We start from the raw sequence: 16875 nt of genomic DNA on the forward strand, positions 1-16875 counted from the left end.
AATGTTTACATTCACAGTAATATCTTGGAAATTGCACAGAAAATGCAAGATACTATTGTACTAGTAAATCGGTCCTTGTTAAGAAAATAAGATGGAAAGGGATCTATTTTTCATTTATAAGTCCCAAAATATATTGATGTACTATATATACTCATTAGTAAGGTCCAACTGGATACAATGTAAACCCAGATCTGCCAATGCATGATATGATGTCAGATCTGGGTCTGTGCAGTTTGCTGTTGGACTTGACTCTTGTAAGTGTGTATATACATTAAATAAGTGGCATATCTGACATGGGTGACCAGTTTTTGTTAGTTACTGTTCTGCATTCCTGCATGATATTTTGTTTATTTGATTTCTGAATTAACTAATACTTTACAAAATAATTTTCTGAGAAATCCATTCTAAAGCAATTATTTAAGATTTGAAGCACATTTAATATATTTTTTCATAACTATCTGATAAATTTTCTCAATTGTGATTGCAGGTGAAAATTCATATTCAACCCTGAATTCATTGTTTCCATGTGTATTGGAAACACAAACAGCTCGAAACATCATGTTTACCATTAATTTCAGTTTGAAAAGAAAATATCTCTTGTGTGTGTGTGTGTGTGTGTCAGTAGAATGAACAAGTTTTATGCAAATACAGCACTCTGACTATAAGGACTTTCATTATAACACAGTTCCTTTTATAAGGTGGGTATAATCATGGATTCCATTTCATTAAATGACCAATCCGGTGGCCTGGTGGTTAGAGTGTCTGCCTAAGATGCGGGAGGTCATGGGTTCGATCCCCGGCCGAGTCATACCAAAGACTTACAAAAATGGTACTAACAGCTGGTGCTCAGCATTAAGAGGTTAGTGTTAGGACTGGTCGGCCTGGTGTCAGGAAAATGTGACTGGGTGAGACATCATGCTTCATGACTGTGGCATGATGCCTCAGTGCTAGACATCACTATAAACTGCCACACTGCAGCCATTGTAGCGATATGACTGAAAAATTGTTAAAGCTACATTAAAAATCCAAATCACACACACACACACATTAAATGGTAGCAAAATTATTTGTACTTTGTATTGTCTTAACCAAGCTTTCTCATTACATGGTGGTATACTCTTTGGATCCATTGGACAGTGTTATAATGAGGGAATACTGTATCAAGTTCTTTATTAATATAGGATGGTCTCATCACAAAGTGGTATATGCTTTGCATTCCATAGACAGTGTTATAGTGAGGTTTTGTTGTATTGGAATTTTACATTTTATTAGATAAGGGTGTGGCATGAGATGATTCTCATATTTTTTCACAACAAAATCATTTACAAAACTCTTCAATCGTGATAGCTTCATGCTTCAGTTGCTTTGTCTTCAATAAATTACATAATGTGGGTTGCTTTTTTTATAATGTTTGACCCAAGTTTAAGCTTCCTGTTAACAATGCAACTGATTGGTATTCAGTAAGGGGGACAATAATCAATAATTGTTGACATGTTCTGAAAATTTATCACCAAACACCACAATTATAGTGCTATCATCCTGATATCAATCACTTATTACCTGTCACAAGATTCAGAAACTTTATAGTTCTATCATTTATATTCAATATTGTGTATCCCCAATTAGAAGTAGACCCCTTGAAAATCAGCACGAGTTTTCTCATTTTTGATGTGACTAGGCATTATCATTGTAACATAAGCTTGTCACACTTAAGAATCAAATATTGTAAAAGTCTTAAACTCTCAGTTTAGTTTTTGTAAACTAATGTAATTTTGAAGGACCAAATCTTTAAGTCATTGATAGACTTGTAAGTGCACAGGTTGGATGTCAAATTAAAATGATGATAAATGGATTGGAACATAATGACAGATGATACCTTCAAAACAGAATATTGTTTCTTTTGTTTATCAAAAGTTTTTAACACGTTTAAAGATACAGATTGTTTATGCTTGTCAAAGGTGAATAAAATATCGACTTGTATATGTCAAACATGTTTGCATTATCAGGGTGAGTAAGAGGCATACTATATGAAAACTTCACATTTAAGAAGTTTGGGGTGAATTGTACTTGTTATCAACTTGAAATCTATGAAACTTCAGACAAGTTGTGACTTTTCTGTTATTTTCAGTATTTGTTCTAAATCGACTGTACCATGTGTACTTGCTTATAAGTCCAACTTCAAAGTGCACAGACCTAGATCTGCCATCGCTTAATGCATCTGCAGATCTGAGTCTGTGCCATTTATAAGGAGTAATCAGTGGAAAAAAACAACATAGATCCTGGTCTGCTGGCACATTATACTATAGCTGATCAGGATATTTGTTGTATGCAGTTTGATTACATTAATATCAAGTTCATAATCACATAGGTAGTTACGTGTTCAGCCTAATAGGAGCAGGCTCTGTTGATGTCTGGATGGAATCTAATAATAGATTCATTTTAGATCAAACCTGACATATCTGTGCCCATATATCGTCTCAGCGTGAAACATATTCAAAAACAGGATTTAATACTTACAGAGCATAATACATGTATGGTGAAAATTTAAACCAATGCTTGATGTCATATCAGTTACGAACTGTACCCAGTTAACAGTAAATGCTTAATGCATCCATGTTACCTGGAGGGAATGATAATGCACATGCAGACATTTGATTAAATCATATGCGAGCTGAGAACTGGATTTTGCATCAAGCGCTTAAGGATTTTATGTTACATGTTTGGGTAATTCTGACCAAAAAATGGAGAATTTTTTTTTTTGAGAACTGAACATCCAGCTTTATACTGCAGTATTACAGGGCTGGACTCTACAATAATATTTGGGCAATAATGACTTCTCCCTTGAGCCAAATCAGGGTGAAATTAGAGATAAGTGGGTATAGAAAGTTGAAGATTTATAATAAATTTTCTATTACAGGATGAAATATTGAATCAAATGGTTAGTTTTTTTTAATAAGTGGTACAGATATGTCATTGGGGTCATAATTTGCATCTGATTGGACTTAGACAATTTTTTAATAATGTTTTTCAAGAATTGTTTGAATTTTCAGTATTAAATTCTGCTATTTTTGATGATCAAATTAGCATGACATTTGACCACAGATCATGAGACTTACTTTTCCAACTTTGCACCTTCCTCTTTGAAGAGATGACACAAAAGTTCATGCTGTTACCTTTAAGATTGAAGCATTGCATTGAAATAAAAAGGGGTTTAGGAATGGAATTAATATCAGGTGTACTTCGGCAAAATGAGTCTCAAGGGGGGGGGGGGCGCGACTACCATATGTACTTGCTTATAAGACGATATGGGTCTGTGCAGTTTGTTAGGAGTAGAACTGTGGGCACCTTATGCCATGGCAGTAGTTAGAGTGATCTTTGCTTCTATCTGTTGATCCATTTTTTCCATCTGTGCATTTGTCACTCAAGTTCCAAAACAAGTGTACAGTCCACTTTGAAGCAAAAACTGAAGGGATTAGACAGATACATAGAGCCTAATTTCAACATCATATTTTGTCTGGAAGTGTGAAAATCAAAATAGTTATGCCTATATGACATAATTAAGCATGCAAAATTTTATCTTGAGCATCCAGTTGTTTTTGATTAATAGTGGTAACATGGCTTTGGGGAGAACTGGCATGCAATTGAATAAACAGGTCAGACCCTGCATTGTTTAAAAATTTGTTGGAACAACACTGAAATTGTAGACTTCCATAATACAACAAACACATAGATCCTTTCAGATATGATACTGGAAGTATGTACCAGTCACTGAAATTCAGCCAGCTAGAACAGAAATCAAGAGTTAACAAAATTCTGAAAGTTCTAAAATTCAAGCTTTAGTCTGAGCAAAGTTATAATAAAGTATGTTATATGTTTTGCTTGTGAGGAGGAAATGAAGTTTTGTGCACAAAAAAAGAGTTTAAAGAATATGCAACCAGATCTCAAGCTCTTGGTAGTCCTTGCTTGCTGGACTTTCAGATTCTGATCCTGGCCCCGTATTCATGATACAACTGGAGCACATGAATTTCAAACCCAAATATCTTAACAACTGGAATTTGGCATGTACATAGAGATACAATGTACAAGTAATTTGGCATGTACATAGAGATACAGTGTACAAGTAATTTGGCATGTACATATAGATACAATGTACAAGTAATTTGACATGTACATAGAGATACAATGTACAAGTAATTTGGCATGTATATTTAGATACAGTGTACAAGTAATTTGGTATGTAAATTGAGATACAGTGTACAAATAATTTTGCATGTACATTGAGATACAGTGTAAAGTAATTGGTATGTACATTGAAATACGGTGTACAATCAGTTTGTCATGTACATAGAGATACAGTTTTCAAGTAATTTGGCATGTATCTTGAGATACAGTGTACAAGTATTTTAGCATGTACATAGAGACACAGTGTACACACAATTTGGCAGTACATTGAGATACTGTGTACCAGTAGTTTGGCATGTTCATAAAGATAGTGCACAGGCAGTTTGGCATGTTCATTGAAATGTACAAGCAATTTGGCGTGTACACAGATAATGTACACACAATTTGGCAGCTCATTTGGATACTGTGTACAAGCAGTTTGGCATATACATAGAGATACAGTGCACAGGCAGTTTGGCATTACATAAAGTTTGTAAGTAATTTGGCAGTACATGTACACTGAGATACAGTGTGCAAGCAGTTTGGCATATGCATAGAGATACAGTGCACAGGCAGTTTGGCATTACATAAAGTTTGTAAGTAATTTGGCAGTATATGTACACTGAGATATGGTGTGCAAGCAGTCTGGCATATGCATAGAGATACAGTGCACAGGCAGATTGGCATTACATAAAGTTTGTAAGTAATTTGGCAGTACATGTACACTGAGATACAGTGTGCAAGCAGTTTGGCATGAGCATAGCAATACAGTGTACAAGTAATTTGGCAGTAGAGAGATAGTGTACAACTAAGTTGGCAGTACAGAGAGAAGTTTACAAACAATTAGTTAATGCAGAAATTGTATTGATCCTTACCTCTCGTGGGGTAAATTTATAGAAGATTAAAAAAATTACAAGTTTTTAGTAGAGTTGAAGTGTTTAACACAGTTTTTGACTTTGAGGCCAGATCTGTTAGTCAAGATAGTGAGCTCAAAACTGAATTATCTAAATTTCAGAATCATTGCTTTTCCACAAGTTCTCACTGATTGGGGATAGAGTTATGAAAGAGATATTAAGATATTCTCATATGATTTTTTAAATTGGGCACTTAGAATCCATGTTCATATTGTATGCATCATTTGTTTCATCATTGTGGGGCCATGCCTTCCAATTTTCTGAGTTTGGTTTTTCATTTCTACATTTGCAAGATTCAGGATTTTTCTTTTTCAAAAAAATTTAACAAAGAGCTTTTAGAGAGTGCCAGCTATCTTTTTATCCAGGTGAAGCATGAAAAGTGTTGTGTCACTATAATATCCATGTATAGACTGACAATTATTCTTTGATGAATGACTGCAATAATTGAACTTAGCTCTTCAGCAGATTTGACATCTCACCCATCAAGCAGAAATCATCAAATTTGCATAGATCTATCAATTGCAATGTTAAACAGCTTTTATCTGGAAATGGAGGTATTATAAAAATTGTAACGAATAATTATGCAAATTTCTTGGGGGGGGTGTATATCATTGTCATTTTAAAGTTAAGCAACTGTAAATAAAAAATTTATATCCATTGTTTGCCTCTGTATATTTTTTCTCTCATCATTGATATCACATCTTGTATAAAATCAGGTTAATGACCCAGTCATATAACCTTGAAAGCAGTTGTGTGAAGAAAAAAAATTAAAACCATATTGTAAAACCCATAAAGTTTAACAATTATTGGAATATAGAACATTAATAAACTACAACATTCCCTCACTGTAAGGCCCCTGATTATAACACAGTTCCTGTTATAAGGCAAGTATGATCATGCATTCCATTTCATTAAATGGTATAAAATTATAATGAGGGAGTACTGTATTTTCAATTTTGCTATTATATGTAAAATCACTGAAAATTTGATACATAAATACTGAAGACTTTGCTTACTTTTTGGCAGATTTTACACAAATGTTTATTCTCTGTTTTTATTTCTCATAATTGTTTACACTATCAGAAACGAAACGTCCTTTTTTATTTACTCTTAGAGTTGAAGATCTAAAATCTGATTAAAAAGTATCAGAAATGCTTAGGGACTGACCATGTAATGGTGGGTGAATAGGATGAGGCTTTTCTTTCCAACCATATTTTTTATTGTCACAAGACTTTCTGACAACTTATATGGTTGGCTTCTTCTTTAAAAATCAGTTAATATGTATAGTACTTTAAATTGTCACTCCTTATGCAAGAAAGCTATATAAATACTGAACAAGCTTCATCTCAATATATATGAAATGAACATTTTTTAAATTCTGTGTAATAAACTGATATAATTAACCTTGTGGCAACCGGAAATGGATCATTGGGACTATAGTAATTTAGAGTGCTTTCAAGTGTCATGCTTGTTGACAAATACATACCTATGACAAGTTTAATGTCTTCACATTGCCTATGTTTTTACAGCTTGGCACACTTTAGTTTTAAAAGTACAAAGGATGTCAAAAACATGAATACTGTAATAGAACACTACAGATGATCAAACTTGTAATAAACAACACTATGATATTAGGGCTTGAAATATCAACTTGTCCACTTGTACTTGTCCAGATTAGTAGAGTAGTGACAGGTATCTTTTAGTAAAGTAAGTAATTGTCCATTCTACTTAAGGTTAGAAAGCAATTTTAAAAAAATTTCCAGACCTGAAAATGTGACAAAGGTGTTATTTCATGTTTTGTTGTTGTTTATAATGGTTACAGAAAGTAAAGAATAGTGGTAAAATGGTGTATAGGTTGATTATTGGGGCTCTAATTATGACTTGCACTTGAACACAGCATATAACTGTAGGTTAATATAGGTCATGCAAAAATATAGCTGAAGAATGGTGCATTTAAACCAGTAGTTAGGTAGAGACATATTTAAAATGAATTAAATTGTACAGGCATAATGTAATATGGTTGTTTATGTAATTAAGAATGGCAAGGTAAGATCAGGGAAAGCCTGCCTATGAATCTAGTGAAATATTTATTGCTGGTGTTCTTGTCACAAAGGATGTCACCAATCGTGACAACTTGACATCAAGACTAAAATCTTTATGCTTCTAAGTAAATTTTCTGCTGTAATTATTAATAAACTGTCAGAGAGGTTTCATAGACTGTAGACAATTACTTCATTCTCAGTTACACAATAAATGTCAAAGAAGACTAATTTATTCAAAGAGTGTAGCTGCTAATTAATTTTTGTTCATTCCTTGGGTCAGAAGTTTGATATTTGACATAAAGAAACATGTCTTCCCCCCAAGAGATCTGTACATATATATATATATATGACCATACCTAACTTCACAGACAGCTACAAGGTGCTGCTGGTGATAAAGTAGGAAGGGAGTTGTATGGGGGGAGGGGAGTTACATAGGTAAAAGGACTTAAGTGTTAGTTTGGTGTTTTATGGCACAGCAGTTCAGGTATGTTATTCAGTGCCAAGGTAATTCGAGTAAAGTGCCTTGCACCCTGATGGCTGGGAGGGTCTGATCTGATAGTAGGATTTGAACCTGCACCCTGTCAGTTGCAAGTCTGGTATACTCACCACTGAGCCATCATGACTTAAAAGACAGAATAGTTACAGGATATATGTTTTATATGATCACACCATACATAATGTATCCTTCATGTCAAGCAGGCAAAATTAAGATTGTAGTTAGACATTCCATAGCTGTAAAACATCCTTTGTGGACCCTTTTGCTTAAAAATATTAGCAGCCATATTGGCAGATAACTGAAGATTTTGCTTTTGATTATTTAGGGTCTGCTAGTGTTTACTCCAAAATATTCAATTTCTTGAATTCCCCCTTATTTTTAGAGATGAGCAAGGATGCAAAAATCAAACAGTCCATTTGCCATAAAGAGGTTTATACAATAGCATAGTTTTCAGTGGTAATTTCTCAGCATGTACAATTTTCAGTGATAATTCCATGGCTTTTAGATACAGTTCATATGATACATTGTCATCGTCATTAATATATTTGATGGCACTTTGTCATGATTTATTTATTACACACACATTTATTAAAACATATTTCAAGATCCTCTTCTCACATAAAAACTACCCACACTCCTTGAATTTTTTTGTGGAAAAATACCCTACAGACATTACACTGGAGAGAGAAACTTTCCCTTCTGTAAAATCCTCAAGAAATAACTGGTATGCAAAACCTGAAATAAAAGTCTTGAAATGCAAGTAAATTTTTAAAACTTAACATGAGCACTGGTAGTGGAAAAAAAAGCTTCTGTGTCTATGCTGTTTTAATCTTTGCATACCATGTTGAAAATAGCAAAGTTTGGTAGACTTGTATGGGACCTACTTCAGATGTCATCAATGCTAATTTCTAACCACAGAAAATGTGAAGCTGCAGTTAATACATACCACATTGAAGGACCTTCACATTTACCACACACCACATTGGAGGACCTTCAGAGATCATCTAGGGGCCCCGAGTGGCCGAGTGGTCTAAAGCGCTCTTCGTTACGGATCACTGCCATCTCACCTCTGTCTGCGGCGGTTCGAGTCTAAGATTCAGCCAATGTGGGCATGTGAGAAAGCCTGCCAGTAGCTTCTCGTGGGTCGGTGGTTCTTTCCGGGGTTTTCCGGGTTCTTCCTCCACCATTAATACTGGCCGCCATGTATAGCCTATCGTGCTGAAAAATGGCGTTAAACCCCACAACAACATCAATGCTAATTTCTAACCACAGAAAATGTGAAGCTGCAGTTAATACATACCACATTGAAGGACTTTCACATTTACCACACACCACATTGGAGGACCTTCAGAGATACCACACACCACATTGGGGGACCTTCAGAGTTACCACACACCACATTGAAGGACCTTCACATTTACCACACACCACATTGAAGGACCTTCACATTTACCACACACCACATTGGAGGACCTTCAGAGTTACCACACACCACATTGGAGGACCTTCACATTTACCACACACCACATTGGAAGATCTTTATAATTTTGTTTTCAAAGAATTTTATAATAAAATGGTAGTAATGCTGAAGAAGGAGTCATCCATTTGATCATAAAAATTACTTTTTCACCAAAATATGATGCATGTTTCTAACTCCAGCAATAATTATGTTTGTCTGCCCAACTTGCTACAATAAACATCGTGTTAAGAGTAGGTCATGGTAAGAGTGCATGTATCCTAATTAATAGGATAACGTTATTTTGCTCCATTTCCAGCCTGTCCACATTTCACTAAAGACATAACGATAGTTGACTCAGATATGCAGAATAGACACAAAACACTCTTGTGCATGTTGAAAGAGTGACTAATTGAAGCAGGAGTCACCATATTTATTTGGTTTCCTTACTGCACTTGCAACCAGAAGGGTGCAGGTTCAAATCCTACCATCAGATTAGCTCGTCTCAGCTACCATGGTGTGTTCATGGGCAAATCATCGAATTCAGGTAGCCTTTTGAAGCAATAACCTACTTGTGTTGCAGTGCCAAAAAAACACTAAACTAAACTGATAGTTGGGTCTGAATTTGTTTAAAATAAAATGCATTACACATGATAGTATTTCAACCAGTCACATGAAGTCCATTATCAGGATGAATTCTCATCAGACCATATATTTTTAGTTCCTTTTTCATTGCTTACATTTTTTAGCACTTGTTTTAAATTGTTATTCATTCAAGAGATTGTTCATTTGACCAGTTAAAAAAAGTCAATATATACTTGCATCAGTATGATCTAATTGGCTTGCCTATCTTAGCAAATAGAGCAGACATGTGTGGCTTCCTCCAGGGTGTGCACTGGATAGTAGTTTTCAAATATACCTGTGAGCCATACTGTATGTCAGATAAACCCAGGTTGCAGGCCAGATGTGCCCCATGGGTTGTAGGTTTGCACATGCCTGAAAATGAGAAATACAGTGTTCTCACTTACAGCAGCAATGGCAGTGACAAATTTTGCACCAGCAGTTTGAAAAATATGTGCCCAGGTAGGCAATTATGCATAGGTTTAATGACACATCAGCACAGCCCTGGCTGTATTGTACCAAGCAAAAGCTAGATAACAAAACCTATAAAGGCACAAATTTGTTATAAAATCCAGAGGAAGACGAACCCCTCTAATGAAAATTAATATGCACCATGAAAGACAAGATAAAAATGTTGCAAACACTCCCCAAAAAGCATGCAAAGCAAAGACAAAGGGAAAAAAAGAGTCTTTCAAATACAATGATATATGTTTTCTGTCTAAACCACACTTGTTTAAAAATCAGTGACCTCTGTTGAAACATCATGAGATGCATCTCACAGAAAACAGGTTGCCTCCCTTTGTCTACTTTTACAACATCACGACTTATTTTGACAGATCCTTATGATCCCAAATCTCTCTCTGTCTCTCTTTCTCTCTCTCTCTCTCTCTCTCGTATCTTTGTTAAGTAATTTTAAAGTATTTATTAGAATAAACACGCCGTCTCACAAAATTTCCAAAAATTTATAAAAGCAACATTATTTTTCTTATACCCAAATGCAGGAATGGGAAACTTCCTCCAGGGTGCAGATAAGTGATTTTTCAAGCCACACTATATGATGTAAATTACACCCCCTGATATATAATAGAGCTCTAGCCAGTCCTAAGTAGGGTATATGTTGTTGTAGGGTTTAACGCCATTTTTCAGCACATGATAGGCTATACATGGCGGCCAGTATTAATGGTGGAGGAAGAAACCGTGAAATCCCCGGAAAGAACCACCGACCCTCGAGAAGCTACTGGCAAGCTTTCTCACATACCCACATTGGCCGAATCCGAGACTCGAACCCATGCAGACAGAGGTGAGATGGTAGTGATCCGTAACGAGGAGCGCTTTAGACCACTCGGCCACTCGGGACCCCAAGTAGGGTATATAAACTACTGTTCAGGTAAATATGGTAAGTGGCCTTAATTTAAAGATGATTCCCTATATGAGAACCATTCATAGAATGTTGTTTGAAATTTAGTTTGCTTATTCAATGGCCAGGTAAATCCAATATTTTCAATGGCAGTGGCTTGTTTCCCCCACAATTACATTGCCACTGTGTGGATTCAAACCTGTATCTTCATGTTTCATACTTTAAATCTCGGCACTTCCACATGTAAAAAAAATTGGGGTTTGTGCATTTTATTAGAAATAATCGGAACAAACAGCACAGACCCTGATCTGCAGGTGCATTATGTTACGGAGGATCAGGATCTTTGTTGTTTGCAGTTTGTTTCAACTTATAAGTGAGTACCATATATACGGTAAATAGTTTGGACATGTACTGATAATAAATTTCAGACTGTTTTCAGAATAGTGTGATTGTGATTTTAATTTGTAATGGCAGGTCCTTTAATTTTTATTTTCAGATCTTGAGAATGTCCAGTCAGAACTGTTTGAAGTCAAGACCAAATATGACGAGGCTGTATCTGCAAAGTAAGCACGAAGCCAGATTTTATATTTTCATTAAACATTAAACCTATTGCCTTAGCAGAGATTGCTTCATCCATAAATAATTATTCCTTGCTGACTCAATGGTTAGTGTGCCAGACTTGCGACCGGAATGGTTGGAGTTTGAATCATGTCCACACCTGGCTGGGTCTTGACTGCCATGTGGTGTCTTATGGCAGGGCTTTTTTTTCTCCATTGCATTGGCCATAATAAAAACCCTCAAATTGAAGTCCTGTTAAAATACTAACCAATAAAAACATTCCATTCTTGTTGAAACAGGATTACAGTGGTTCTCAACCCCAACATATAAAGCAGAAAAATAGTTTTTGTCTTTATTTGTAGGCCTGTTATAGTATTGGATGTCATGTTTAAGGATGGTTGTTTGAAATGTGGCCATAACATTTGCTTCCACTGCTCCGGTGGCCTAGTGGTTAGAGCATCTGCCTCGGATGTGGAGGGTCGCGAGTTCGAACCCCAGCCAAGTCATACCAATGACTTTTAAAATCAGTACCAACAGCTGCCTCACTGTGTGCTTAGCATTAAGAGGTTAGTGTTTGAACTGGTCAGCCTGATGTCAGTATAATGTGACAGGGTGAGATGATACTACAAGTTCACAGCATGATGCTCCAGTCAGGGCTTCCGTTAAATTGATATGATGACACCCACAGTTGAATTTTACTGGGTCCTTACAAGATTTTAAAGGGTCCCACATTAAGTTGTATGTCTATTTGTGCATATGTGAGAGAGAGAGAGAGAGAGAGGTCTCAGTAGAATTTTGGTGAAAATAGGAGTTCCACCAGCAAAAGTTGCATTCCCCTCACAGAAGCATGTTGGGCATTCATGAAGTGGATAAATGTCCATTATAATGATGTTTTGAAATTTGCAAAGATCCATCTGCTCTAACATTTTCCGTCATATAACATCCACAAGTCACACTGTAAAGTGTCTTGCTTATAATCTGAGTGGAACTAAAGAAATGATACTAAAAATGATAAACGTGTCTTTTTACTGATTTCTATTTATTTTATTTAATTTACCAACACAGTGTAATGCATAAATTGGAGAACATAAAAAGTAATTTGTTGAAAAAAGGTGTAATGATTATGACAAAAGCATAATGGTTATCATGTATGCATTTATCCCGCAAAATACTTATCCAGATTTGCAAATGGCATTTTGTCCAAGTCTCAATGTAAAAGCAACAAATGTTAGTAATATTTGTTAACATAGGGTTTATCTTCTAATTTAATTTGAATCCTAAGCACATCCTTTCGAGATCATGTGCACTATACTTATTCATGCTACACTTGGATAAAATAACACAATGCTTAATTGATTATCATGACTCAAGAGACAGCGTAGAAAATCCTTGAAACCTCTGTTTTGTGAAACCTCACCCTTTTCTGTAAGCTGGTAATTGATTTGGTCAGCAATTTGTATTGCATCTGACAGGACTCTTAGGCCGGGGTTTTAATGTGTTATTTGTAATTTTATTGCATCACAGATGCACATTTGTGCGTTATCAGAAGCACTGCCCAGTGCTAGACATTACTATAAACTGCCACACTGCAGACATCATAGCAATATGACTAAAAAATTGTTAAAGCTACATTAAAAATCAAGATCAAACTCACAGACACACACACACACACATTTGCTTCCTATTTCTACTGGAAAGAGCAGTTATGGTGTTACATTGTTGAAATGTATGTTACACTTACAGTATTACCTAACCAATTTTACAAGTGGGAAATATTAGAATCTGTCCAAGGGCTAGAACTACCAAGGATTAAAGGTCTTTGTAATGTCCTAGGAATCAAGGTTAAGATAAGGTCATTGGGTCAGTATGTCAGGGTCATATAATCCCTTTTATTTTAGGTGCCAAGTTTGAATTTGACAGTAACTTGACATTAAATAATATTGTTGATGGGAAATACTAGTTTCTAATTTAAATAAAGTGTCATGGTTAGAGACAAATGTTTTCTTTGTTTTGCATCTCATTTTTCTGTGAGTATGCATGTATTGCATGTGGAGGTGGGGTTTACAGCATGTCAGCAGAATCCTGACAATATAATGCAGGTATACAAGTTGGTTTGGGGCCCCGGATAGCTGAGTGATCTGAAGTGCTCGCCTTTTTCAACTCGCCTCTGTCTTCTTGGGTTCAGATATTGGTTCTGCCACTGTGACTGTGCGAGAAGGCTGCCAGTAATGTCCAGTGGGTTAGTGATTCTTACTGGGGTTACCATGGGTTCTTCGTCCACCAGTTATACTGGCTGCCATGTATAGCCTATCTTACACTGAGAAGTAACGTTAAACACGAACACAACAACACTTTGGTTTTTAAAATATAACTGGGAAAATGTTTGAAATACCTGAAGCATAACCTCTTGACTTTGGCTTTTGTTCTTGTTGGTGTTAGATATAATGGCAGTTTGTGCTTCATCATTATCCATCAAATTGGTTCACTGGCTTAAATAGCTGCCTTATTTGTTTTATATCTTATTTTCAAAGAAAAACAACACTTGAACTCATCACTGATCAAACCTTTCTTTAAATTGATGTATTGGTTGCGTTGTATCACTTAATCAAATTGTTTAACTTTAAAATGCAAGCACATGATGACAAAGTTAAAATCAAACTTGTTTATGAACTATCAACAGAGACACTATGTACAAGTCCAATCCAGCTGCAAACTAAACACACAGATCTACCTTTGCATAATGTGCCAGTGGATCTGGATATGTGCAGTTTGATGGAAGTAATCGGTAGGACAAGCAACATAGAACCTGATATGCCACTGCACTATGTGATTGCAGATCAGGGTGTGTGTCGTTTACAGTTTGGCTTGAATTGTTATAAGATATATATGGTAATTTAAAATGAATGATTAGATATATGCCCATTTTTAGTCCCACCGATTGACATATTAGCACATTGACTTGCAGATTTCTGAGAAGTTAATTATGACTCATTTATTTGGTAGAGCATTGGATTTGTAATCCAAGGATCACATGTTTGATACCATCCCAGAATATCTGCATCTTTGTCTTTTTGGGAAAACAGTTAGCTTTCATTTCTTTGGCATGACCAGTCTAAAAATGTCTTTAAAGTGGTGCTAAAACCAACCAAAACACATTTTATAAATCTTTACTATATTTTATTGTTGTTATATGCATGTTAAAAAGATTTCTTTGTCTGACAAGGCTAGAGGTGGGGTATAGAGGAAAGGACAGCAAGCTGAAATGTGTTTGCCCTACCATGTGGTAGGTGCATCATACAGGGTTACCTTTGTGTGTCTGGTTTTGTATGTAGGTACATTCATCTGGCAATCCATCCAGTTAAGTTTTGGTCAGTTTTAAAAAATTTGGGTGGGGCAATTTGTTTTCAAGGGATAACATTTACAGAGCTAGAAGTACCAATATAGATTCTAAACAGTTGGATTTTCAACATTGTTACCTGTCTACAGGAAACACCCTTTTAAGTCCTAATTACAGAGCAACTGTGGTTTGGACCATATAATATGAGACAGTATTTAGTAATCCCTTTTTACTTTATATCCTTTATATTTTTAATCTATCTATCAAGGAAACTTGACCAAAACGGAAACTATTTTGTGGCCTCAATTGTTGGTTTTAGAGTTTTGATTGTGCATCATTCAGAGAAATCCATCAATCCCCTTAATTGACAATGGACATGATGTATTTTTTACATCCCTAATTTAATCCTTGAGCTAATCTTTAAAAAAATACATAATTGAGAGCAACTATGCTACAGTGTTCATACTTAAATTTATTACCAACTTTGCAACTTACTGGTAAGTCTACCGCTCCAGTGACCTAGTGGTCAGAGCTACCACCTCAGATGCAGGAAGTTGGTGGTTTGAACCCTGGTCAAGTCATACCAAAGACTTATAAAAATGGAACTAACAGCTGCTTGGCGCTCAGCATGAAGAGGTTAGTGTTAGGACTGGTGGGCCTGGTGTCAGGATAATGTGACTGGGTGGGACATCACGCTACATGTCTGCAGCATGATGCCTCAGTGCTAGACATCACTATAAACTGCGACACTGCAGACATTGTAGCAATACAGCTGAATTTTTTTTAAAGCGACATTAAAATACCAAATCAAACACACATACTGGTACGTCTTGCAATTTCAGTTATATGGTAAAACTTTGCAAAGCAAAAATCTATTGTGATAGACATTTCAGTGTAATCTTCATAATTTGGAAGCTTTCTTTTTGATAATCAGGGTTCCATATAGAAAGAAAAAAATTGTTTAGTGCAATATACTGAATTCATAAATTATTATGGATTCAGAATTTCATAGTTTTTCAAAAGTAATAGTTTTTGTTGGCCTTAAGTTGTTTGGGAAAGCAGTTCTGTTGGACCATGAAAAGATAATTGTTATGTTACCATACCTCCTGGTGCCTCAGATAGCCATGTGGGCCAAGGCACTCACTTAGTGATCACTGCCATCTCACCTCTATCCGCATGGGTTCAAGTCTCTAGCTCAGACAGTGTCGGTATATAAACAGACAGATAATCACAGGACAAAAGTCATGGACAAAAAGTCGCAAAAATATATTGGACAACAAGTCACAGCACAGAAGTCACAATTCTGATTTGTATTGTTATGTTGAATATATAGGACAAAAAGTGACAAGTCCTATTTTTATTGTTATTATGAACATGTACGGTGGCATAAAAAGTCACAGGACAAAATGACACTCTTGAAAACTTTTAATGCTATTAACATAAATAATGATGAAAAAAATATTACCCAAGCAGTTGTGGGAAGGTTTTGACAAGAATTTAGCAATTGATAGTTTGGTTTGATTCTTTGAGCAGGTGTTGTACAGAAGTGGTGATGTTGAAAAGAATGTAGCAATTGGTGGCATAGTTTATATCTTTAATTACTGAGTGAACATGGTTCCAGGATATGCATGCAAGAATCAAATGTCTGGTCTCTCTTTATCAAACTATATTGTATACAGGATGGGGTGGTTTTCACAAGAATTTTCCAAGAAAAATTATTTGAAAGTGTAAACAAAAAAAGAAAGATTTAATAGGACAGTGTTAATATACTGCAAAAGAAACACCGTCAAAATGTTTCATTTATTGCATCAGTAAATGTAAATTTATAATTTTAGCCAAAAAACTTGTATATTACAGATTGTTGAATAAAGGAAATAGAAAAGGGAGTGTGAAAATCATGGTCGTAATTCGAAGAAGACTTAAGAATTACATG

At 35.5% G+C, this 16875-nt stretch overlaps 1 protein-coding gene across 1 annotated transcript in view; it reads left to right on the forward strand.

Moving 5' to 3' along the window:
• LOC149777021 (homeobox protein cut-like 1) overlaps window positions 1–16875 on the forward strand; it is a 195892-nt gene that overhangs the window by 126350 nt on the left and 52667 nt on the right. Inside the window, exon 7 of the mRNA XM_089941788.1 lies at window positions 11544–11610. Within this exon, the coding sequence (XP_089797914.1) occupies window positions 11544–11610 (67 nt within the window). The remainder of the gene's footprint in view (window positions 1–11543; window positions 11611–16875) is intronic.

This window comes from Sinohyriopsis cumingii, chromosome 18 (assembly GCF_028554795.1).
Source record: "Sinohyriopsis cumingii isolate HCF-2022 chromosome 18, ASM2855479v2, whole genome shotgun sequence".
In the NCBI taxonomy this organism is placed as follows: Eukaryota; Metazoa; Mollusca; class Bivalvia; order Unionida; family Unionidae; genus Sinohyriopsis; species Sinohyriopsis cumingii.